The 26,182-nt window shown below is 43.9% G+C and overlaps 2 protein-coding genes across 2 annotated transcripts in view; one reads left to right on the top strand and one right to left on the bottom strand.

Moving 5' to 3' along the window:
• LOC139761943 (NPC intracellular cholesterol transporter 1-like) overlaps positions 1-1,368 on the top strand; it is a 58,520-nt gene extending 57,152 nt beyond the window's left edge. Inside the window, exon 25 of the mRNA XM_071686647.1 lies at positions 152-1,368. Within this exon, the coding sequence (XP_071542748.1) occupies positions 152-591 (440 nt within the window). The 3' untranslated portion in view covers positions 592-1,368. The remainder of the gene's footprint in view (positions 1-151) is intronic.
• Positions 1,369-6,926: 5,558 nt separating this feature from the next.
• LOC139761949 (uncharacterized) overlaps positions 6,927-26,182 on the bottom strand; it is a 67,485-nt gene continuing 48,229 nt past the window's right edge. Inside the window, exons 4-5 of the mRNA XM_071686660.1 lie at positions 12,767-13,006; positions 6,927-7,363 (exon numbers count right to left, since the gene is read on the bottom strand). Coding sequence (XP_071542761.1) covers positions 7,193-7,363; positions 12,767-13,006 — 411 coding nt within the window. The 3' untranslated portion in view covers positions 6,927-7,192. The remainder of the gene's footprint in view (positions 7,364-12,766; positions 13,007-26,182) is intronic.

Genomic DNA, 26,182 nt, shown 5'->3' on the forward strand with positions numbered 1-26,182 from the left:
TTGATAGAATCTTGAAATGTATAGATTTAGATTAAACAATTGTGTGTTTGTGGATTGAATACAAACAACCCAGGTGTAGATATGGCACAGAGGAAAGACAAGTGTCTACTGTAGAAGCTCATGTACTTCTATTATGTTGTCTCGCCGACAGGTCCGAGAGTAAACAGGCAGCTGCTGAAGGAGAAGAAGAATGAGGAAACGAAGAAAGAAAAGAAGAGGCGAGCAGAGACTCTGAGGCAGGAGCAGGAGAAGAACAAACAACTACAGGAGGAACTGCAGATGAGTCAGCTGCAGCAACAGGTGGCAATGAGGCAGCGGCAGGAGATGGAGATGAAGCAAACCAGTACGGAGATAACGATCAATCAACTCAGGCAGGAGATGGCGGTGAGCCAAGTCAGACAGGAGATGGCGCTGAGTCAGATCAGACAGGAGATAGCGATGAATCAGGTGAAGCAGAGGGTGGGGACGGGTGGTGACCTGCCACCTTCCTACGGCGAAGCGCTAGTGGCCTCTGCTCCCGTGGACAACACAAGGAAGTCACTCGAACAGGGACATTCAAATTTAGGCTACGTGGATGATGGGCATATTTAGCAGGATCGAGATTTCGGTAACCATGAAAAAGAAATAGAGCAATTCCAAGGACGACGCATGGGAAAGGGAATTAAAGTTGTATCTGAAATATAAAAAGATAGTTATGGATTGCATATATTTATTGATGCTTAGGTATATCGCAGTTAGAATACTTATGGAGACGTCAATACCGTCTTGAGCGCCGGTGCGGCGTAATATCTTTGCAAGCCATACACGGATTACCACGTTAAAGCCGCCGTTCCATGCCCTCATCGTACACAGGGTAAACTGAATAATGAGAGAACATCTTTTCAAGCTTTCCTCCATTTCTCAGGACATTGAAAAATAGACGAATGCTTTGGAAGTAGCTTCGCTTATTATCCCTGTGATCTATGAGAATTTTGATTACACGATGGCGCTTTTGTGGATCAATAGCTGTACAGCCCTCTGCACAACTTTTTTTTTTTTTTTGGAAAATCATTTTAATAGCCTTGTGATTTGCCAGCCGAAAAGGCTAAAACTCTCGTGTAAAGACAAGAACCTGCGTAAATGCACATAACACTGATCTGAAACCCAGTGTTCCAGCCACCATTGTTATATCAATGTCAACATTAGCCTTACATGGGAGGTGGTATGATTACCTGTCATTATCTGTGTTCGCTCGTAACCTTGTGTGTTCTGGTGTCTTGGCAATGCGCGAGGTCACCCTCCTGTTCAGTCTTTGTATACTCCTGTGCTCTCTGTTTTCAAGAGAGCGTACTGCAGTTGATTATTTATGATTAAAATAATAGTTTCGTATAAGCGCTGGTACTATTTCCTATTTTGTGTTGTAGCCTCCTGGAACCAAGTCTCTTGCTAACATCAGTTATACCAACAAATACTTGAAATTTTCTTGTAATACATATAACAGCTAAAATCAATAAATGATTTGTGAAGCTGTGCTGCTTCTATCAACAAAATAAGCAGTATCACAATGATGGTAAACCTGTATTCATGTATGTCTACGTGAACAAGGCTGGGACAATAATAAATATACAATTAACAAAAAAGGTCAGCATAATACACTTATAAAGCAACTTGAAATAATTTTACAACATCCAGCAATGGTTTCTTTTGTATTTAATGAAAAAAATACAGACCGATATTCTTTGGCAAGTAAGTACAAGCTTTTTACACTAGTCATTAAATAAACACTACATAAACATTGTCTCGTTCTCTCATCCATGACAGTGTTCTGAGAGTAGTTTGAAACTTGTAATATCAGAATCCTTAACGTTTCTCTATACTGTAAATCACTGGGGCCAAAAATCTCTTTGGAGGTATTAAATACGACACAAAGCATTCGATTATACACCAGATTGGAGTCCTGTGCTCTTGAATGGCAATCAAACTAAACATGTCTTTGTAAAGTTCCTGTGACGTTATTGAAAATAAGGGTCACCTTCGGTAAACTGACTTACAGTACTATCTTAAAGAGTAGTGTGGAGGGAGCAGTCAAAATATCTTGCTACAGTACTTACTCAAACACTAAAGCGATAAGCCACCGAGGGAATGGACAAATGCATTCCCTTTGAACATACTGGCCATCACGGGTGTAGTGGACTGATGTTATTTCTAATGCTATGAACGAGACATGTTTATATTTACAAATACAGGACAAAATGGCACATCCTGACCTCGTGAGTGTTAATGTATAAGGATTAATAGACTTTAACTTCCTTATATCTATAATCAGGATTTAGTTATTCCTTACCTATTTTGTGCTAATAAAGATGTCTGCTATATTAACATTTGCATATAACAAACAGACTATTCACATGATATTTACAAGTTGTACGAAAGCGTCGTAACTTCTGCCTTATCATCATCTTGACAAATATTGTGGTTAAAATAATTAAAACAAATGATAATTAGCCGTAATAGCATCATCAGACAACAACAAAAAAAAAAAAAAAAAAAAATAAACGGCTACAATTGGCTTCAATTTAACAGGTTTTTGGAAAGGACCGGTCAGGTGATGAATGATGACGTCAAAGATGACCATCCCGAAACCCCTCCATGGCATCATGAATCTGCTGATACCCCTCTCTGACGTCATTTGTAACTTCGCGATGTCATCTCTGACGTCACCAGTCATCAGATGATGCTACCAACTGACGCCAATCAACTACCTGACACCTATTTTCTCTGACGTCACCAGTTTTGATGATCATCCGGTGGACGTCATCAAGCGAATGATGACCTTTCATGAGCTGTCATCAATCGCCGGTTGGTGTTCCCTCCCAACCACCATTAGCCACCACATGACCTGACCCAACAGGTCAACACACAACTGAACAGGTCATGAGATACCTCAAGCAGATGGACCTGAACCATCTCAGTGTGGGTCATGTGGAAGGAACAACCCAACTTTCTCCCAGCCATCGTTAATGTAAGGAATGAACCACCAACTTGAAGGCTTCTACTCAAAGACTACCTCGAAAATTTTACTTCGACTGTTTGCAGGGTCTCAATACCTCTGTGTACTAGTAAATGTCCCCTGAAATTTAGATGCAAAAATGAAGTGAATCCCAAATCTTCCATGACAATGTTTATGAATATCTCGAGGACCAATCACTCACGATTTTGGATCTGCACAATGGATGCCTCTGGGCGTTTCAACGTACAAAAGGATACGGATTCTGGCTATAGATGCTCTGTCCTCTGGTGGTAACACATCACCATCATAGCTCCAGCTCACACATGTTCTATGTACACAATACAACTAGGAAATAATATGCTTAAACTACACAAAGGAATTTACATTTTTCCTCAACATTTTAAGGCACAATAATCCATCTAAGGAACTGTATCACCTCGTACATACACAGTGACGCCTGAGCGTCTACAGCTTCCGTCCACGTGAGTGTCTGAACGTACACAGCCGACACCCCTGCATAACTACACCTTTCCAGCCCGTCTACATTAATTGCCTGATCTCGGTATAAATTTTCTTTCCAGCACAAACTATCGTCCTCAGCGTATGTAAAGTCAACCCAGACACAATGAGCCATTTACAACATATGTTCTTCTGTAACGGTATGCAAAAGCACGTATGCAGTATTTACTTAATGAGTATGAATTTGTATATGTAGGCATCTATTGAGGGTATGTACTCTGTGTTAAAGGTAATCACAAATGTACAAGATGAACCACAGTATCTATCAACGATCATATGTTTTATCTATCCATTTATAACTACCCCTAAATCTCTTTGTACTCCAGCAGCTTAAGGCTGCGCTACTTCCAGTAGCAGGGGAATGAGGATTCTGCCTACATGAGGTGACTCCGCGAGTAAAAAATCACCATTACCAAGGTTACAGCACTGGGGATACAGTCTAGCCAAAGAACTCACTTTACAGTTGTTCACATTTAACCAGTTACCGGAAACAGCACAGCCTTGGTCTGCAAAAGTCCCTAGAAAGAAAACCTTGGATACATATATATATATATATATATATATATATATATATACATTATTGGTGATGATGACGTACTCTGAAACAGAGAGAAAAATAGATACACTAAGCATCAGTGCCTGGACAAAGCAGTGTGATCATATCTATCAGTGTTACAATAAGCTCTTCTGTTTACCCTAACATGTATTTCCAACTGTTGAAATAAATCGTCTGTTTACCCAAAGATACGTCAGGAACTGGTAAGTTAAACCCTCTGTTTATCTTAACACACACAAGTCTGCATCTATCAAAAGTATAAGTATTTATTCCATCATCTCCAACAGTTAAAAATAAACCACCTGTTTACTCCAACCTACGTCTCTCCAGCTGTTAGAATAAACCTTGTGTTTACTCTAACATACATCTCCATCACTGACGGCAGGACTGTCTATTGAGACATTAGATGGACATATCTGACCATTTAATGTCCCCAGACAGGGGCCAGGTTGGGTTACTGTTTACATGGAGGACGACGGGGGAGGGGACGACGGGGAGGGGGAGAGAAAGAGAGGGTAGGAGGGGGGGGGGGGGGGGGGGGGAAGGGGATCTCTAGAGGCAGTCACAGTATATTTACTAAATCTTCCTTCCTTACTTTCAGTGTGTGTGTGTGTGTGTGTGTGTGGTGTGTGTGTGTGTGTGCGTGTGTGTGTGTGTGGTGTATGTGTGTTAATGCACATTAAATCCTCAACATTCGTTGGTACATAAATGTGTTTTAACCTTACTTGATTACGCATACTTGAGCTATGTATGTACACATACACACACACACACACACACACACTCACACAAACACATTCACGTACACACACACCCACACACACGTACACACACACCCACACACACGTACACACACACCAGCGTCTGCCTCCCCCCGCCACACTGTGTTGGTCCATATGTTTACCTTGACATCATTAGACCTGAACAGCACAGGCTGCCATAACTGCCCTAGTCACCACATGAATATCAATTTACGATTTACATTACATTTAGTGGGGCATCTACATACTTGGCCTCCTCAATACTGGCACGTAGGATGACAATATGTGATGCGTCTCTTCTGATGCTACGAAAACATTCTACTCTTGCACTATACTGACAGGGACAAATTTCAGACGGTCTGAGTAAAGAATAATTCTTACGTTACTTTGAAAACCTTGGTAGGTTGTGAGATTCTTACGCTGTAGACCGAAATACTAAAGATTTTTTTTTTCTAACTTAGGAGCAAAGACACCATGACAAAAAAAAAGTCTGAGAATTAATAAAGGAGTTCGCACTCTTGTACAACAGTTATCTGTTTATGACTTAATCAATAATTATCTAAAAACCTCAAACTGGTTGAAATTGTACTAACGCTGCTGACAAAATTATGCATTTCGAAAGAAAAAATCTTTATAACGTATGCAAATACAACAAGCGTGATGCAAGGCACCGCTTATTGTATTTTATACAAAACATACAACTCAGTATCTACCAGCAAGAAGCATAATTTTACAGACGAGATTGACGGTAACCTAACCTGAACTTCATTGTAAAAACTGAGGTCGGCCCCGGTAGCTGTGTGTGTGTGTGTGTGTGTGTGTGTGTGTGTAATACATAACGACATAACACTAAACTCTCTCTATCTCTGCTTCAACATGTACCATAATCGGGGTGCTAATAACCGTTTCTCAAAGTATCTCAACTGTAAGTACACATCATGAGGTTCTTACAGTTGTCCTCAAGTCGAAAACATTTCTTTCTACCAGGCAATAAACTGCTGAATATGTCTTGTGAATGTGAGAATCAGCTCAACCTCTTGAGGGGGTTTGACCAACACTGGCACTGACGCTGGTTAAGATTTTGCTTAGCATTATGTAAGACGAGCTGGATCCAAGGTGTGCGTACGTTGGTCCCATGTTAAGGAGCCTGGACGGTGGAGGGGCTCCAGTCAGACAGTCTTGATATCAAGGTATTGGCGTGCTAGGCTTTGGCCAGTCGCAGTCAATCGTTAGATGAAGTTGTTAGACTCTGAAACCTATGGACACTGTATTCTCTTCTCTCAAGCCAGCGTCTCTTGAGTTCCAGTTGTGATATCTGGCCAGTTGTGGTGATGTCTGGTTGTACACTTTGGTTTTCTGGTTGTGTCACACGCGTTCCCTGTGGTGATCCCTCCCAACAGAGACAGGTCTGTATCGGCTGGTTGCGTAGCATCCGCTGGTAATGTCTGGTTCCTTAACCTGGTCTCTGGTTTCACTCCAAACGCCAGGTCGGGAGGTGTGTCTCCCAAAGAGCCACACAGGCATTTACCTCACGTGTCAATTAGCGCCCCAACTCTCACTGACCTTCAGCACTATCTGTCCGTGACATCTGGAGAGGTGTCTCTTCCCTTTAAAGAGGAAGGGAAACTCCATGTTCTTTTGAAGAGTTCTTTCTCATCCACTTGCGCACAAACTGAACAAACGATCGAGAAACTTAAATCTTTTAGGTACTTTCACTACCACACACCAGAACACTCCCAGCGACGCAGGAAAGATGCGTTTATCAATATTGTTTTCTTCCTGACCTTCGTCCTTCACTATAAACAAATATTCTACATTAATCATGTACTAGATCCTCTTCTCTTAACCTATAATGGAGAGTTCAATACTCCTGGTACTGTTTCTTCCGCCGTTTAACTACGTTACGCCAGGAATCAAGTCTACGAACTCTGGACGACAATACCTCGCGTTACGCTACATCTGTGGTGCTCGGCGACTCTGCCCAGTCACCAGCCACAAGATGACAGGATCTGCGCTTTCTGGAGGCACTTTGCAATCTATCTCCTCCGACTCTTCCTTCCCCTTGTTGGGGGGGGGGGGGGGGGGGGGGGGGGGGGGGGGGGGGGGAAGCGAGTCTCTAACCTGCCGTGCTACTTTTGTCTTTGGGAACGGAAAATCGATGATGACTCCTCGCTCCTTCATCCCTCGCACGGTGGGGAAGGGAGAACGAGGTGCGCGCCTTCCTTCTGAGTCTTCCCTCTTACTAGGAACAAAGAGACGTTGCTCTTACCCACTCTCTCATCCCTTGCACTAGGAACAATATGTTTATGAGAGCAGCCTGAGAGAACCAGTTCCCTCAAGGCAGCTCCCCTCCTGCCCTCCAGGCCATCACCAGGTGCGTAAGGTCTGCTGGTTGAAGGTCTGCGTCTGCGGATAGCCGGCCGTCTGCGTGGTGTAAGGGCACTGGTAGCCAGAGGGGGAGTACTGTGGCGGGGTGTAAGCTGGCGGGTAGGCAGAAGTGTACCCGGCAGGACATGGCTTCCCGTCACGCACCAATACCTGCCAACAACAATAACAAACATATCAAAAAATCTGCACAATAAGAAAATTTTAGACACGAACCAATAAATAACATCCACACATATCAACAGATAGAGTGAAGTCTATTATACATATACATACATATGTATAATATATATACATATCATACCAAGCTCCAACAGCCAGGATCGAACCCTGGACCCCTGTGCAACAGTCGGGAGCGCTACCGCACAGGGGTCCCGGCTGTTGGAGGTTTGTATGTTTTATGAAGGTGCGCGTTCATATGCACTTTGTTCGTATACATACATACATATATATATATATATATATATATATATATATATATATATATATATATATATAGATAGATAGATAGATAGATAGATAGATAGATAGATAGATAGATAGATAGATATCATCCCTAGGGAAAGGGGAGAAAGAATACTTCCCACGTATTCCCTGCGTGTCGAAGAAGGCGACTAAAGGGATAGGGAGCGGGGGGCTAGAAGTCCTCCCCTCTCGCTTTTAATTTTCCAAAAGAAGGAACAGAGAAGGGGGCGAAGTGAGGATATTCCCTCAAAGGCTCAGTCCTCTGTTCTTGACGATACCTCGCTAACGCGGGAAAAGGCGAATAGTGTGAAAAAAATTATCATTATTTTTACTATAATACTTGATCGCCATTTTCCGTGTCAGTGAGGTAGCGCTAAGTAACACGAAGCAATACATATACATACATATACATGTCAATATATACCATATACATACACATAAACAGACATACTTATATACATATGTACATACTCATACTTGTTTGCCTTCATCCACTCCTGGTGCTACCCCGACCCACAGGAAAAAGCATCGCCGCCTCCTCCTTCAGCGAGGCAGTGCCAGGAAAACAGACAAAAAAGGTCACATTCATTCACACTCAGTCTCTAGCTGTCATATGTAATGCACCGAAACCACAGCTCCCAATCCACATCCAGGCTCCACACCTTTGCATCGTTTACCCTAGACGTTTCACATGCCCTGGTTCAGTCCACTGACAGCACGTCGACCCCGGTATGCCACATCGTTCCAATTCACTCTATTCCTTGCACGCCTCTCATCCCCCTGTATGTTTAGGCCCCAATCGCTCAATTTTTTTTTTCACTCCATCCTTCCACCTCCAACTTGGTCTCCCGCTTCTCCTTGTTCTCTCTAACTCTGACACATATATCCTCTTTGTAAATCTTAGCTCACTCATTCTCTCCATATGTGCAAACCATTTCAACACACCCTCTTCTCTCAATCACATTCCTTTTATTTCCCCACATCTCTATTACTCTTTCATTACTTACTCGATCAAACCACTTCATATCACATACTGTCCTCAAACATTTCATTTCCAACACATCAACTCTCTCCCGTACAACCCTATCAATAGCCCATGCCTCGCAACCTTATAACTTTGTTGGAACCACTATTCCTTCAAACATACTCATTTTCGCTCTCCGAAATAATGTTCTCTCCTTCGACACATTCTTCATCGCTCCCAGAACCTTCGCCCCCTCCTCCACCCTGTGTCTCACTTCAGCTTCCATGGTTCTATTCGCTGCTAAGTCCACTCCCAGATATCTAGAACACCTCACTTCATCCGATTTTTCTCCATTCAAACTTACCTCCTAATCATCTTGTCCCTCAACCCTACTGAACCTAATATAATAGCCTTGCTCTTATTCACATTTACTCTGAGCTTTCTCCTTTCATACACTTTTCCAAACTTAGTCACCAACAACATTTCAACCCAAGATTCATATTAAGCATGAAAAATAGTTCTCATATTAAGGTTTTTAAGGAAATCTATTACCCTCCAAAAAATATACAAAATTGCATGTAATAGTTCAGGAGACTTTTTACCTCCCTAAAATTTTTCTTTTAAAAAATGTAACATATCATAATGAAACGCTTGTATACTTGAAAGAATCCTGGATGATATCTCATAATGTTTCCCCTAGCCGAGATATGCCCAATAAACAGGAAGTGAATTATAACACAATCTTTGTAAAATGTAATCACATTATGATCATACATCTCAATGATCCCTAAATATAATTTCGACGCTAGATTAGTATTCGGCATGAAAAATAATCCTTATACAGAGCTTTTCAAGTAACTATTAACCTACTAAAATATCAAAAATTACCAAGGATTTTTTTAAATAAAAAATTTTTTCATCTAAAATTGTTATACAACATAATAAAACGCCTCTATGCTTGAAATAATCGAGGAAATACGAGTAAATACGAGGCGAATAATAACACAATCTTTTTGAATAGTTATTATGTAATTACAGGCAGTAATGACCTCTCATCAATATTTCAACCCCAGATTCGTATTCAGCATGAGACAAAAGGAGTCGTTATACTGAGGCTTTCAAAGAACTCTATTACTCTCCGAAAAGTATAAAAAACCTGCAGGTAATAATTTTAGGGATATTTTTCTTTTAGAAGGGTAACAATATATTGAAACGCTTCTATACTTAAAATGATTATGGGAAATATCTCAGTGCTTCCCTAAGCAAATACAGAGTGAATGTTAGGCGAATGATACCATAATCTTTCTAAAAAGTGAATTGTCAATCACAGGCCTTAATAACCCCAAAACAATATGTCAACCCTAGATTTGTACTCGGCATGAAAATACAGTCCTCATACTAAGGTTTACAAGGAAATCTATTACCCTCCTAAAAATACCAAAAATTGTACGACTCCTGAATATTTAAGGTACGACTCCTCATACCACCACACCTGCATGTGTAACTCTACTACGAGCGAGAGGGAGGGCTCAGGCGGTAGTGTTCTGGCCCCTCCCAATACCCCAGCTAACTCAGAGCAAACCCCCGTCCCTCACCCTTGGAACATTCCATTACGTAGTAGGCTGTTGACAGCAGCCGCTCAGGGTGGTACTACATTCCTGACTGAGGAGCGTTAAAGTGGCGTCCGGAACCATCTTACACTTTCCATGTCAGGGTTGCTGCTGGTCATACTGTCTGTCCTCTCGAAACGGGACTACTAGGCTAAAGCCTGTCATCTTCTCTTTACAAGCACTATACACCCGACTAATTTTCTTTACATAAGCTCTCTTGCCACCTCCTATGCGCACAATACATATATATTTCTTTTAAATGTATTAATGATATAGTCCAACAAATATATAGTTTTAGTCCCCGGCATCACAGGGTGCTAAATATCCTCTGGTTTCTGCCTAACTCTACTGCCAATGAGAGGGAGGGCTCAGACAGTAGTAGTAACGGCCCAACCCACGACCTTTTCCTATCTAAAAGACCTTCCTCGTTTTCCCTTCACTATATCAACATTCGTGGTCTCGCTAGCAACCTCTCTTCTGTTGAACATCATCTGTCTAATACCTCTCCTAATACGTCTCTCTGAGACACAGTTGTCTAATGATGTTCTCACTAATCTCTTTTTCATATACAACTATAATCTCCACACACGGCTCCGGTTCAGAGGTGGTGTATGTGCTTTTTCCAACATCAACACACCCGTTGCACGCCTCAAGGACCTTGAATCCCCAAAATCTGATATTGTGTGGCTCAAGATCTGTCTCCTAACTGCCACACTTTCCTCTGTTTCACCTACTGCTCTCCTAACTCTACAAATCTTATATCTTTCTTCGACTATCTAATCTCTTGCCATGAGACTGTGACATCCTCTCACCTCGAAAGCCGAGATCCTCTATCTAGGGATTTCAACGTTCACCATAAGGAGTGGTTGAATTCCCCCTATACAGATGGTGGGGGATCGAAGCCCTCACGTTCGCCATTCTTAATGATCTAGAACAAATTATCTCCTACTCTACCTATATTCTGGATCTGTTTTTCACCTCTAGTCCATCCCACTGTAACTACACAATCTCGCCCCCAATTTGTGCATCTGATCACACTCCCATAAACGTCTCTGTTCTAGTGGTACCTCCCCCTCCAGCAGCCCATTCTAAACGTAAATATTGGCACCTCAACAAAGCTGATTGAAATAACTTACGAAAATTCTTTTTTGACTTTCCTTGGGTTAACTACTCTTTTATGTGGTGATGCTTCTGACTCCGCCAAACGCATAACAGGGGTTACTGTTGCGGTATGGGAGCATTTATCACTTATTTCTCCAAGATAACCACTTCTTTCAATCCATGGTTCAACCGTCCCTGTTCTGAGGCCATTCAGGCAAGGGATCAGGCATATCGGGCTTGGAAAAACTCCTCTTCCACCGACTCCTATTTAACAGTTCTCACTGCCCATAATCAATGCAAGTACGTTATCCGTGAGGCTGGACGTTCCTTGATTCATCCACGTCATCCACTGATAGGTCTTTCTGTCTCTAGCTAAGGGCATAGCTAACAACTTCTCTCGCTCTACCTTTCCTTCACCCTTCCGTTCTGGCGTTACTATTGCTGTCTCCCCAGTAGACATAGCAACTCTTTTTGATCCCATTTCACCTCTAACTCCACTTGGATGACTCTTACATTTCTTCAACCTTTCGGACTGTCCAAAATGCGCTTCTCTCCCTGGACACAAGCAAGGTTTACGGTCATTATGGCATCCATCATACCCCGTTTATTGAAAGTGTGCCTCTGAACTTACACCTATCCTTGCTTGTGTCCCGTTTCTGTTTAAAAAACAAAGCTTTTCCTTTTTTCTGGAAGCATGCGTTGGTACATCCCATCCCTAAGAAGGTGACCGTTCCAACCCTTCGAACTATCGTCCTATTGCTTTGACATTTACCATTTCCAGCGTCTTTGGATCCCTCATCAACTCCCATATCCTTAAACATCTTGAATCTCACAGTCTCCTCCTGATCACCAACATGGCTTTCATAAGGTGAGATCCACTGTTGATATTCTTTCCTACCTCACTAATGTTTGGTCATCACGCCTGCAATATTTTCGGAATCCCATGTAGTCGTCCTTGACATATCCAAAGCTTCTGACAGGGTTTGGCTTCGAGGTCTCATTTCTGAGCTCCCTTCTTTTGGCTTCCCTCCCTCACTTTGCTCCCTCATCTCTAGCTTTCTCTCTGGCTGATAAGTCTCCGTGGCCGCTTATTCCATCAATAGCGGTGCCTCTCAAGGTTCTATCCAATCCTCCTACACTTTATCTTCTTTCTATCAACAGTTTCCTCTTTTCCACGATCATCCAGATGCACACATCTTCACTCGCCATCTTATCCACACTTCGAAAAAAACGATTCACATATTCATCTATTCAAGTATCAATCTATCTGTCAACCATTAGTACACTTATTTATCCAATCATCCACCCGCTTACCATACGCCCATATAGTCATCCTTCCACCCATCATCCACCTACCCACTACCCTCACATGCACCCATGCATCTCTCCCCTTCCACTCAAGATAGCGCTACTCACGGGGACGGCCACCCTGCGGGGCGACGTGACGGAGGCCATGGAAGCGGCGGCTGCGGCAGCTGCGGTGGTCATCTCCAGGTTCTTGTCCTGCCGCTGCCGCTTGCACTTGTACCGTCGGTTCTGGAACCAGATCTTGACCTGGGTGGAGGTCAGCTTCAGGAGACCCGCCAGGTGCTCCCGCTCAGGTGCCGACAGGTAACGCTGCTGCTTGAACCGCCGCTCCAGCTCGTACACCTGGGCCTGTGGGGAGGAGAGGGATGGGTATGGTGGATGGACTGCTTCGTGGCACAAGGGCCGTCTACTGGCGCCTCGCCCGTTTCCCAACCTCATACGTCATGGCTGCAAACACAAACTACGTTGCATGCAAAAGTATGAACTGTTATTCCAATATGTAGAAAAAAACATATATGCATATGTAAAATCAACATCATCAACTTAAAAAAGATAGGCACCATCTGCAGAGGACATTAAAACAATTCTGTTGTACGTGGCTCATCAGTTCTACCACTGAGCCGCCGAAAATATATTGTTCAAAAATAAGCTTGAGGTGGCTCGATATGACTGAAGTGGTGAACGAATTTTCACACAAAAAGAAAGAAAAACACTGAATAAGAAAAGAAAAAAAAAATTATCAGTACATGTCCGAAAAGAAATTGTGAACAACTCAAGATTAATAATGCTAGACGTCATTACTTTACTAAACGAGCACGAAAGAGCAACCGATGCATTCCACATACGATGGCAGGCTGGATTGTGCAAACCATCAAGATGAGAGAAGCAAAACCGACGTTGCCACTATTCACAGCTTCCATTACTCTCCAGGTTCGAGGATCATTTTGTACTAAAATCATGTCTCAGGGAAGGCGAAATTATGCAGTAATGAAATGTGAAACATCTCATTCACAGTCGGCAGTGGCATGATTAAACATCTGACCCACGAGGAACGACAGAAAAAGGTCAAACTCACTTCTCAGGTGAGGAGACGGGGTGGTATATCATGACTCATACAAGCAAAATTCAAACGAGGCGGGAGAGGTCACTTAGAGGAGACGGGGAGAGGTATATCACGAGTTATATACATGGAAAATTCAGGGGGACCAATGACGTAATCTTCGAAAATAATCCGAATCTTCCTACTGGTGAGACAGACTTACCAGACGACGTAAAACAACGTCGCTATATTCACACAGTACCACTGGTACAGTAACACATGTGTCAACAACTGACTTTAGTATATATATATATATATATATATATATATATATATATATATATATATATATATATATATATATATATATGCAGGGCGACGGGCCGAGCGCTGGGAGGCACACAGACGAGGGTACTTGAGAGGTGCGGGCAGGTCCTTGAGAGACTGTAGTGCATCATAACATACTTCAGGTAGGTCGAGGAAACAATAAACACAGTGTCATAACCCACGCCCACCTTCCCTCCCCCAACCCCAGACTGCTCCCCACCCCACCTTCCCTCCCTCAGCCCTAGCCTGCATCCCACCCCACCTTCCCTCCCTCAGCCCTAGCCCGCATCCCAACCCCAGCTTCCCTCCCCCATCCTAAACGTGCTTCCCATCCCCAACTTTCCCCATCCACCCTGAGCCTGCTCCTAACTCCATCATCAGACCCAGCTCTGCTCCCGTCTCTCTCTCTCTCTCTCTCTCTCTCTCTCTCTCTCTCTCTCTCTCTCTCTCTCTCTCTCTCTCTCTCTCTCCCCCCCCCCCCCAAGGACAGCTCCCCTCCCGGATCCCTCACCCTCCAGGCCCAGCTCTCCTTCCGGGGTCCCACTACCCAGGTCCAGGTCTTCCTCGGGAATCGCGCTCCCAAGGCCCACCTCTGCGATAGGCGAGCATGTCCCTCGTACCCCAGCAGGGTACGTACCCCATACCGGTGCCCGGATGCAGCTGCGAAGCTTATGTGTGTCACAGGTGAAGGCGAGCCGCTAGGGGCCCGAGGTATGTGACCTGGTAATCCTCAAGATGTGTTGTTGGCTTGTCAACTAGGTCAACAGTGAGGGTGTTGAGGTCACCGCTGAGCAGGGAAACAGATACACTTGCCGATCTGCTTCACGGTGAAGAAAACGGTCTTATTATCCATTTACGGTAGCTGAGACGGAGCGGACAACTGGATGCGCTAATCACAGCCAAGGTATCCATTCTATCGACCAAACCCCTACGGATGGATGAACAGCTAGGTCTGACTACGGACCATCTGCCGCGACCAGGATTCGAACTGATGGTGCTGGCTCGACTCCGGAAGGCTCATGGATGTGTCAGAATTAGCAGCACTGCCCCCTACTCCACGGAGGCCCATGTGTTAATGTACTTGCACGAATCCTGACACTCTGAGTATGTATGTCCCATGTTACCTTGATACTCTGTGTATTAATATCCCATGTTGCTTTGATAATCTATGTCTGTATATCCTATATCACCTTGATACACTGTGTATGTATATCCTGTTACCTTGATACACTGTGTATGTATATCCTACGTTACCTTGATACACTGCGTATATATATCCTAAGTTACCTTGACACTCTGAATGTATATCATATGTACAGCCCATGTTGCCTTGACAGTCGTTATATATATATCCTATTTTACCTTGAATCTGTGTGCATGTAAATCCTGTGTTACCTTAATAGTCTGTGTAAGCATGTCCAATGTTACCTCCATGCTCTGTGTACTTGCATCCTTCATAACCTTGACCTGTGGTATACCAATGACTCCTCTGACAAGACGAGGACCTTCTGGGTCTCCAGGACCACTTGGCTCTACCTCTCACCTTCTTCTGGTGGTGTGCTGTACTCACAGTGGGCTCTGTGACTGTCTCCTCCTACCACTAGCCATATGCCCTTCACCCTTGCTTTTAGATTTCAAGATTTTAGAACCCCGCCAAAAAATATCAATGATGGACACCTGTAGGGCTGGTGGGTATTGACTACTGTGTGCGATTAATATCTACGCTTACTATTTGTCATCACTATTGCCGTGTTACGGGGACATTACTCTTCTTGACCTATGTGAATCTATGAGGGAATCTGTGAGCGAGAAAGACTTGGGAGTCGACGTTGCCTCAGAGCAACAGTTAAGGAGACCAACTGTCTCCTGGTGAATATTAGGACAGAATTCAGGTTCACGGATATGGAGTTATTAAGCAAGCTGCTCACATCACAGATAAGGCCAACATTAGATCAAGTTTCTCAACCTTAGTAACCGCACCCAAGGAAGCACAAAGAACTAATACAGAAGGTCTACAAAAGAGCAACAAAGATGGCACGAGAATTAAGGGAGGCGAGTTACAGGGGAAAGTCTAGAGACGTTAAATTCGCCCACCTTCGGAAAGAGAAGAGTGGGGGTGACCTGATAACAAACTTTAGGTTTTTGAAACAAATCGATGATGAAGACAGTGAACAGTTCTTCGAAAGATGTAGGAACAGGACAACCAGAGGACATTGCATGAAAATAAGGAAAACCTGTAGAAAAAAAAAAAACTTGGACTGTTAAATTTTAAAACTGGTGTATTAATGGGAGAAAATGAATCATGACATGAATTTGAATGTCAGACTAATTTTTGCCAGCAGACATTTGGTCTCCTTAAACACTTTGTGTGTGTGTGTGTGTGTGTGTGTGTGTGTGACCTGTCGGGCGAATGTACGATGGGTATGTGCGATGATGTTGAAGTTGTGACAGGTGGCAAGAAGCTCAAGCAAGTAACTAATTAAGTAACTATTCTAGAGATCATCTTTTTAGAATGCATTTTTATCCTGAATTACTTTTAATCTAACAAATGAATTAAGAGAAAATATCGTCCATATACCCCAATATAGTCATCTCGATACCTTTCCTCAAACATTCCATTAACTCTGTTTGAAACGACCAATCACAGGGCAGCGGACGCGCAGGCATTTGAATCAGCCAATCACGTGCGTTTTGCTGCCTCCACCGTCCGTCGTGACGCCCACATATACTGCGTTCCAATCGCTTATCTAATCTGGATTGCCTCTCACAGGCATTGCCTACCTCACCTGCCTGAACGCGGCTCTTCTGCTGAGCTCGGTATTTACACTATGCGAGTCGAACAAGGCTAGACCGAAGGTGCTTTGAGTAACACTCGTTTCTGAAGTTAACCGAGAAGCTACTACGTCCGTAACAAATTTAGTCGAAATCGTCAGTTGTGGTTTTTAGTACATAGCTTATCACTGATGTTTCAAAGCATCATCCATCCTCAGTCGTATTCGAGATACAATTTTTTACCTTTACTACTTAAGATACACCTTTACTTTCACTTATATGTATTTCGGGAGTGGTAGTACAACTTCAAGTTATTTCCATTCTGTGAATGTAGCAGTAATTTTAACTTTAACAAATGTAGTTCTTAAATTTCTGATTGGTGGGTGGGGGTAGGTGTGCTTGGGGTGTGTGTGATGTGTGGTGCGTGGGAATGGAGGCTTATGGCAGGTGTGTAGAGGTGGGAGAGGGAGCGTCAGTAAATCTCAAAGAGAATAAGATGATTTGGAAGAGGGTAAATGGGAACATCGGTGATGGGAGGGAATATGGGAAAGTGGCAGTAGGTAATAATGAGGTGAGGAACAGATGGAGTGAATAACTTGAACTGTTGAATGTGTTTGTTGATGGGGTAGTAGATGTAGGTTGTTTGGGTAGGGGTGGTATACGAAGAGAGAGCAAATAAGTTCTTGTTTGCTGATAACAGTTTGCAAATTCCAGTAAGACTGCAGTAATTGGTAACTGTATTTGGAAGAACGTGTGAAAGGAGGAGTTGAGAATAAATGTAAATAAAGGCAAGGTTATTAGGTTTACCAGGGTAGAGGGACGTGTAAGACGAGGTACGATTTTGAATTGAGAAAGTCTGGAGGAAGTGAAGCGTTTTATAAAACGGAGTGGACATGACGGCGAATGGAACTATGGAATCGGAAGTGAGTCATTGGTCGAGTGAAAGGGCGAAGGCTCTGGAAGCACTGAAGTTTGAGTGGAGGGAGAAAATGGGCATGTTTGAAGGTACAGTAGTCTTAACAATGTTGTATGGATGAGAGGCATGGGCTAGGATGAGGATGTGCGGAGAAGGGTGGATGTGTTGGAAATGAAACGTGGTGTTATTTGGTTGATCAAGCAAGCAATGAAAGGGTACGAGAGGTGTGGTAAGAAAAAAGTGTGCGGTTGAGATAACTAAAGAGGGTGTAATGAAACCGTTTGGACATATGTACAGAGAGAAGGATCGCAGGGAGGCTGTCAAAGAGGATACATGTCAGAAGTGGAGGGAACAGGGAGAAGGGGGAGACCAATCTGGAGATGGAAGGATGAAGTGAAAAAGACATTGAGTGATCGGGGTCTGAACATGCAGCAGAGTGAGTTATGTATGGGATAGAATGAATTGGAACAATTAGGTTTATAGTGGTTGACGTGTGGCCAAAGAACTGAACCAGGGCACGTGCAGCGGCCGGGGAACCCATTGGTTGTGGAGAGGAAGCTTGTGTTTCGGAGTATTGTATGTGACTGGTAAAGAATGGACGTGGGCGAATGCGGCCTTTCTTCGTCTGTTCCTGGCGCTACCTCGTTAACGCTGGAAATGCGATCAAGTATGAAAATGATAATAATGATAATAATAATGAAAGGTTTATCGAATTTAAGCTGCCACACGGCTGAAAAAAAAATAATTCCTTTGGACAAGCGAACATCCTATAAAAAATCAGTCGGCACCCTTATGGCATGATACAATATGACACATCACGAACATTTTTGAGAAAATTACTGCATGGTTGGTACCCTAACCTGCTGAGATGCCAGTTACTCTGTAGCTTGTGACTGGTCTTCCATTTTACAATAACTACGTGCAGATTGTGCTTCATGAATCATTTATGCTTCATGATACAAATGAACCACTACAGCAGTGTTCACAATAACACCACAGTCGTATCTATTCTTGCTACGGATAGACTTGTAGTCATAAGTATTAGATATAAGGATTGACTGGTCATGCGTCAGGCTGGTTAACTGCCTGATAGGAAAGGTAAACACGTTTCACCAGAAGATATTCAAGGGTTTAGTCTATCAATAGTTAGTGTAGGAACCCCCTGCTGCTAGGACACAGGTTAACCCATCTGGCATGGATTTCATCTCGTCCTGACAAAGCTATAATTCGAAATTGCATTACGATTCCTACCATGCACTCCGAAGCTAAACTCACTGCAGAATGAACCAGTTCCGTTTCCAACATATTCGATACACTGTATGCAGATCACGAACCTCCTGGGGTAAAAGTCTATGCTAACACTGACATTGTCTGTCTCACAGGAATTTCACTCCCAATCACACCCACAAAGACTTAGCTAACCTTCTCATGAAAACATAAGAAATATCATACCTCGTTTCGTGACTCATTCCCTGCTTCATAATCATGCCAGAGCTGTGCTTAATGTTACATCACTATTACAAAACACAAATATTCTGCGTTCGTCATGCATGTGGTATTATGTTACCGGACCGATACATACTTCCCATCAACTACACTTTGCAATGATGTGCGTTTATGTCGTTGCAGCTCATAACGTAAGAAATCCCTAATTGGCACCCTGATTCGTTGGTTGCCTGGCACACATTACTACAGACGGCGTTGATAATAATATCAAATAGGGTAATACTATGTCGTTTAGAGGATTTCGTACTAACACTTTATGTGTTCCCTTTATCAATTTAATATGACACGTGGCTACAGAAAACATTAACACTTTCACACACACACACACACACACATAGGGGTTTATACATTATGCACTTGTGATAATCAGCTGAACTTTAAGCGATGAGTAGTTACAGTAACATAGCAGTTAACATACCATACAAATTAACGAAGAGAAAACTGAGCTGTTTACTTGCTTCACTGGTCAATTTGTTTATGGATTGTCCATGACGGTCACAATGATAGGTACAGGACAGCTCTTACATCAGTCTGTACGAACTCGTGATTGGTACGAGTCGATTGTGGCGACGCAGGGCGTTCGTTCCGTGGTGCGGGAGCGTGAGGGGAGGAGGAGGTCTCACTGACGGGGGTGGGCCGCTAGGTTACTGGTCGGTGAGGGTGGACAGATTCAGGGAGGTGAGGGCGGGCCTCTTCCTAGGTGGTGGCAGGAGGTGTGTGTGTGGGGGGGGGGGGTGTAGTGATGGGGGGTTTGTGAGAGGTAGGGTCGGGGGAGCGTAAGACGGACGCACTTGACATATGATATATACCGAGGAAGAGCAACAACTAACAAACAAATAAAACAAGATCGAATGATGCAACGAAGAGCAAAAAGAAAAAGAAAAAATATATAGATGTAAAAATGCCGCGTGCACTGTGGGAAATATATTTACATTGTCGTTTACATGATGTAAATGGAAGATAACCCAAAGAAAATACCTGTTTACAGCAGATCCCTAATCACCACGGCCAAGGCTTGTGAGAACACGATCTTTCTATACCAAGAAAACCCATGCTGAAATTTCAGGGTCATCTCTGCTGTTTTTCAGACCGCAATACAACATAATGTAATATATATATATATATATATATATATATATATATATATATATATATATATATATATATATATATATATATGCTTCCTATCCCTGAAGTCCCCTCCATCCTGAACAGACTCCTGCAGCACTCAGGAAGCTGGCCACGTCCACCGGTCGGGACCAAAGGTCTTACTGTGTTGTGACGCTGTGTGCGCGCGCGTCTATGCGCGGAAGAGAGTGCGGGGCAACTGGGTTGTAAGCGCTCCGTGTCTTCTTTATGATAGTTGCATCGTGGGTCTTGGGGTATGTTGACACGGATCTATGTGGTGGTGTAGTGATGGATGATGACTGGAGGGTAAGCGGGGGAGTGTGACTCGAATTGGTCTGGGGAGTGTGGTTGTGGGTGGGTGCACGTCTGTTTGGTTGGGTTTTTAAGATAGATCTGTGAGGGTCCACTGCATAGTGTTTGTCAGGTCATTTCAGTATGCATCTGCTTTTGTCAGTGTTATATTTGCTGTGTGTGTGTGTGTGTGTGTCTGTGTGTGTGTGTGAGAGAGAGAGAGAGAGAGAGAGAGAGAGAGAGAGAGAGAGAGAGAGAGAGAGAGAGAGAGAGAGAGAGAGAGAGAGAGAAACCTGTGAGTTGAGGTCACCGAAGTGTGAGGCAAGGGTAAGCCTTTTTCTACCTGAAGGTTGGTGGTTAGTCATAAAGTAGTTTGGATGGGAGGGGTCAAGTACCGTTGCATAGAGCTGAATGCTAAAGATGTTGAGGTGGGACTATGTTGGGAGGATCTTTGTTTCATTGTGAAAGTGTTGAGTGGTTGTGGTTGCTAGGCAGCCGGTGATTATTCTGAGTGCAATTTTTCGTGTGGTTTGCAGCTTTGTTATATTTGCTTTGGGAAGGTGGAAGACCGGGGAGGTGAGGCAAAGTTTAGAGTGGAGCTGATGAACTGTTTTACTGAGGATGTTGAGGGATTTTTTTTTTCGTCCACATCTCGTGTCAATTAGTGTCTTAAGGGCATTTAGTTTGTATGTTGCTTTTGTGTTTATGTTAGTGTGAGGACTGGTTGTCGTGTGTATGTCGTTTGTGATGCCAAATATATATATATATATATATATATATATATATATATATATATATATATATATATATATATATATATATATATATATATCCTTCAACTGCCCTCTGACCACCTGTCCATTCTGACAACACTCCAACTGGCCCATCCAACCCACACAACCATCAAAAAGAATCACACAAACTACAGGAAAGCAGTCTGGCCGGCCTTTACATAATACATGGACACAAAGCTCCAAACCAAGACTGCAAAAAGCACATACCACAAAGGGTATAAAGAGAAATAGACCCCAAACTTCTCTCCACAAGTTACATACCTCATAAAACAAAGTATCCAGCTCAGAGAGAACTACTAACCATCACGAGAAGAAGTCAGAACAAATCTAAATTCTAATCAATACCATAACTGACGTAATTACTGAAAGACAGACTGTTGCCTGGCACTCAGACTGTCGCCTGACACTCAGACTGTAGCCTGGCACTCACTCCTAGACAATATGAACCACAAGACAAGCTCGTGAGAGGTTAAGGAAGATGAACACTTACTGAACTAATCCATCTCCCACTCATGAAGCACTTGTGACCCATACCAGCGACATAAATTCTCGTAAAGAGCCCCCCAATATACTCATTAGACCCTCAAAATTCAGCCACAAACCAACCTCATACCTATACAGAAGACACATGAAAATCCTACACAGGATCCATCCACCCTCACTCTCACTGATACAAACAGAGCAATCAAAACTTTGAAGCCCTCTACTGCAACACACCGAGACAACATATCAAACTTTCCCATGAAAAATTTCGGCTTAGTTGCAGTCCAGGCACTTACAGATATCCTCAACCACCCACGGCTACATAAAAAAATACCTAACATCTGGAAACCTACCAACATAATACAAGTCCTAAAACTCTCTAAACAACTTACCTAATCCTTCTCCTACTGACTTATATCCCTCACGTCTTCATCATCCAATTTCTGTGAGAAATGATGGACAACAGAACAATACAAAACACCCCACTCTACATAACATTGCCCACTCCACCACCACGCTATGCACTGACCTTACGCAACAGATCCTAAATGATTTCAACCAGACAGAGTTCCCCCGCATAGTACTAGTGGTAACTGACACCAACAAAGCACTCGACACTATCCCCTGACACATCCTGACACAACTCCTCAACACTACCCTCCACATCAATGATATAAAGCGGTGGATGGCCACTTTCATAGCCGCACGCTATTGCTGTCACTCACAGTGGCCTCTCCTCTAAAATCCTTAAACTCTACAGTGGAGTTCCCCAAGGAAATGTTCTTTCTCCAACCTTCTTCAGTCTCTTGCTGCACGACACAACACAAAGGTCCTTTCATATCCAGATGACCTCACAATCACATTACAACACCCTGATGCCACAGGAGCAACACTTAAAACATGGAACACTACGTAACACAATTAAAACAATGGCTCAAACAGAACAGGTAGACTCATCTCTACAGAAGTCATCCATCACTCTTATGTAAACCCTAACACACACGAATCCAGCTCACACCCTCCAGTCACCTTGAATTCAAAATCGCTCTTACTAAACAAAACACTACCCATTCTAGGGATCACGTGTGACACACACACATGACATTCACTCCCCACACCAAAAACATCAACACAAAAGTGCCACACAAACCAAATGCCTTCAGAAAATAACTAGCACCAGACCTGGACGAGAAAATAACATTCAACATCCTCTGCAAACAATGCATTTGCTCCACTCTAAACTCCGCCTCACCTGTCTGGTCTCTCCCCCCCACCCACCCCCCTCCCTGAGAAGCAAATATAATAAAGCTACAAATTACACAAAACTGAACACTCAAAACAATCACAACCACAAATGCTCCTCCCAGTACCATCTCACCTTAACCAGCTCGCCTCTGTTATAATCATCTGCAGTAGTACCACACCCCTTCCATCAAAACCAATCCTAAACTAAACAGTTATCTGGTATTTACGTTAATATACATATTTTTCTTCTTTTTTTTCTTTTATTATACTTAATCGCCGTCTCCCGCTTTAGCAAGGTAGCGCAAGGAAACAGACGAAAGAATGGCCCAACCCACCCACATACACATGTATATACATGAACGCCCACACATGCATATATATACATATATATATATATATATATATATATATATATATATATATATATATATATATATATATATATATATATATATATTCCTATGAGTCCACGGGGAAATGAGACACGATAAGTTCCCAAGTGCACTTTCGTGTAATAATCACATCATCAGGGGAGACACAAGATAGAAATATAACAGTCAGTTGATATACAACGAAGAATCATAGCTAGGACGCTATCTGTGTGTGTGTGTGTGTGTGTGTGTGTGTGTGTGTGCGCGCGCGCGCGCCGCATCAAGTGGATAAGGAAGAAATTAATAGAACGGGTAAAAAACGAAGGTTTTGAGAAGTAAAAACGATTGATAGTGGGTCATATAACACTGCCTCCTGATGATGATGGGTTGAGCACACAGTGATGGCTCAGAGGAGCAAGGTTGACTACCCTGGTCACGTATCATGATCTACATTATGTATCATAACTTGAACTGCGTAAAATGTATAATGTATATAACATGCGTCATGTGTCACAATTTTTATGGATTATAATATAATCATGTAACGTGATCTACGCATCACTGAAGATTAGGAGAGTGGGAGGCGTGGATGTTGTAGGTGAGTAGAGAGACGCGGGCGTTGTAGGTGGGCAGAGAGGCGTGGGCGTTGTAGGTGGGTAGAGAGGCGCGGGTATTGCAGGTGGGTATGAGAGGCGTGGGCGTTGTAGGTGGGCAGAGAGGCGTGTGGGTGTTGTAGGTGGGTAGAGAGGCGTGGGCGTTGTAGGTGAGCAGAGAGGCGTGGGTGTTGTAGGTGGGTAGAGAGGCGCGGGTATTGTAGGTGGGTATAGAGGCGTGGGCGTTGTAGGTGGGCAGAGAGGCGTGGGTGTTGTAGGTGGGTAGAGAGGCGTGGGCGTTGTAGGTGGGTAGAGAGCGTGGGCGTTGTAGGTGGGTAGAGAGCGTGGGCGTTGTAGGTGGGTAGAGAGGCGTGGGCGTTGTAGGTGGGTAGAGAGGCGTAGGTGTTGTAGGTGGGTAGAGAGGCGTGGGCGTTGTAGGTGGATAGAGAGGTTTGGGCGTGGTGGGTGGGTAGAGAGGCGTGTGCGTTGTAAGTGGGTAGAGAGGCGTGGGCGTTGTGGGTGGGTAGGTAGGCGTGGGCGTTGTAGGTGGGTAAAGAAGCGTGGGCGTTGCAGGTGGGTAGAGAAGCGTGGGCGTTGTAGGTGGGTAGAGAAGCGTGGGCGTTGTAGGTGGGTAGAGAGGAGTGGGCGTTGTAGGTGGGTAGAGAAGCGTGGGCGTTGTAGGTGGGTAGAGAAGCGTGGGCGTTGTAGGTGGGTAGAGAGGCGTGGGCGTTGTAGGTGGGTAGAGAGGAGTGGGCGTGGTAGGTGGGTAGAGAGGCGTGGGCGTTGTAGGTGGGTAGAGAGGCGCGGGTGTAGTGGGTGTGGAGAGATTTGGGTAGCGTGGGTGTGGGAGGGGGGGTGGGTGGAGGCGTCAGGGGTCTCTGTGGTGGTCTAGCCATTCACTGTTGCCACAAATGAGAGACGAAACTTCACATATGGCGAATAAGTGCCATATATAAATACAACACTTCCTTGAATAAACATAAACCAACACATTCTATGTTTACAACCGAGACATCATTCATGAATGAAATGTGTGAATATATGTAACAATATACATGGATTCACTGATTTTTTTTTATGCATATACGTTCATGAGTTAGTATGTATAATTCCCAAGACTTCCGTCATGTTGCTCCTGCAACTCAAGAGGACATGTTCCACGCAGGAGCAGGGTACGGTAGGCCCCCTTTGGGACGGGTTGGTTCCTCGACCAGGCCGTACTGCTTTACTGACGATGGACGATACATCCGTGTCAGAGCCTCCCTGTATGTATGTATGTATGTACGTATGTATGTATGTATGTGCCTGCCCCCATCTGTACATGCTTGTGTATGCACGTCAGGATTTATCTCAATATGTAAACATTTATCACCATGTCAACATTATCAAGAACTGTGTACCGTTGCCAGCTTTCCCAGGGTAGGAGGGGGCGCCCTGAACAGTTAGCTTTCCTAATGCTTCTAGGAGGGTGTTCAAGGTGGTTAGCTTTCCCAGGGCAGGAGTGCCCTGGGTGGCTAGCCTACCCAGGCTAGGAGAGCCCTGGATGTCCAATTTTCCCAAGAGAGGAGGGCCCTAGGTAGCCAGAGTTCCCACGGGAGGAGGGTCCTGGGTGCGACGGGCGAGGATGTACCTCCTGAGTGGGTGTGGGGCTCCCTGTGATGAAGGAAGGGTGGGGTGCGTGTGAGTGTGGGTGGGCAGGGTATGTGAGAGTGTGGGGGGGGGGGGGGGCAGGGTATGTGAGTGTATGTGTGGGTAGGCAGGGTATGTGAGTGTATGTGTAGGTGGGCTGGGTATGTCAGTGAGTTGGGTGTGTTAGGGGATAGAATGCATCTATGGTGCGAGTGTGTGTGATTACTGCTTGAACTGACACATCTTCGTGTGTTACGGGGAAAGAGTTCTACACTCGCGTTCCTCCGTCGCTTAACCTTGTATGTACGTATGTACCGTACCTTTATATATTCACACACACACACACACACACACACACACACACACTTACCAGCCTAAAGCAGATACCCAATTATCAACAAGCTCCAAGGGAAGGGTGAACACTTAGGAT

The sequence above is a fragment of the Panulirus ornatus genome, chromosome 3, assembly GCF_036320965.1.
Source record: "Panulirus ornatus isolate Po-2019 chromosome 3, ASM3632096v1, whole genome shotgun sequence".
NCBI lineage: Eukaryota > Metazoa > Arthropoda > Malacostraca > Decapoda > Palinuridae > Panulirus > Panulirus ornatus.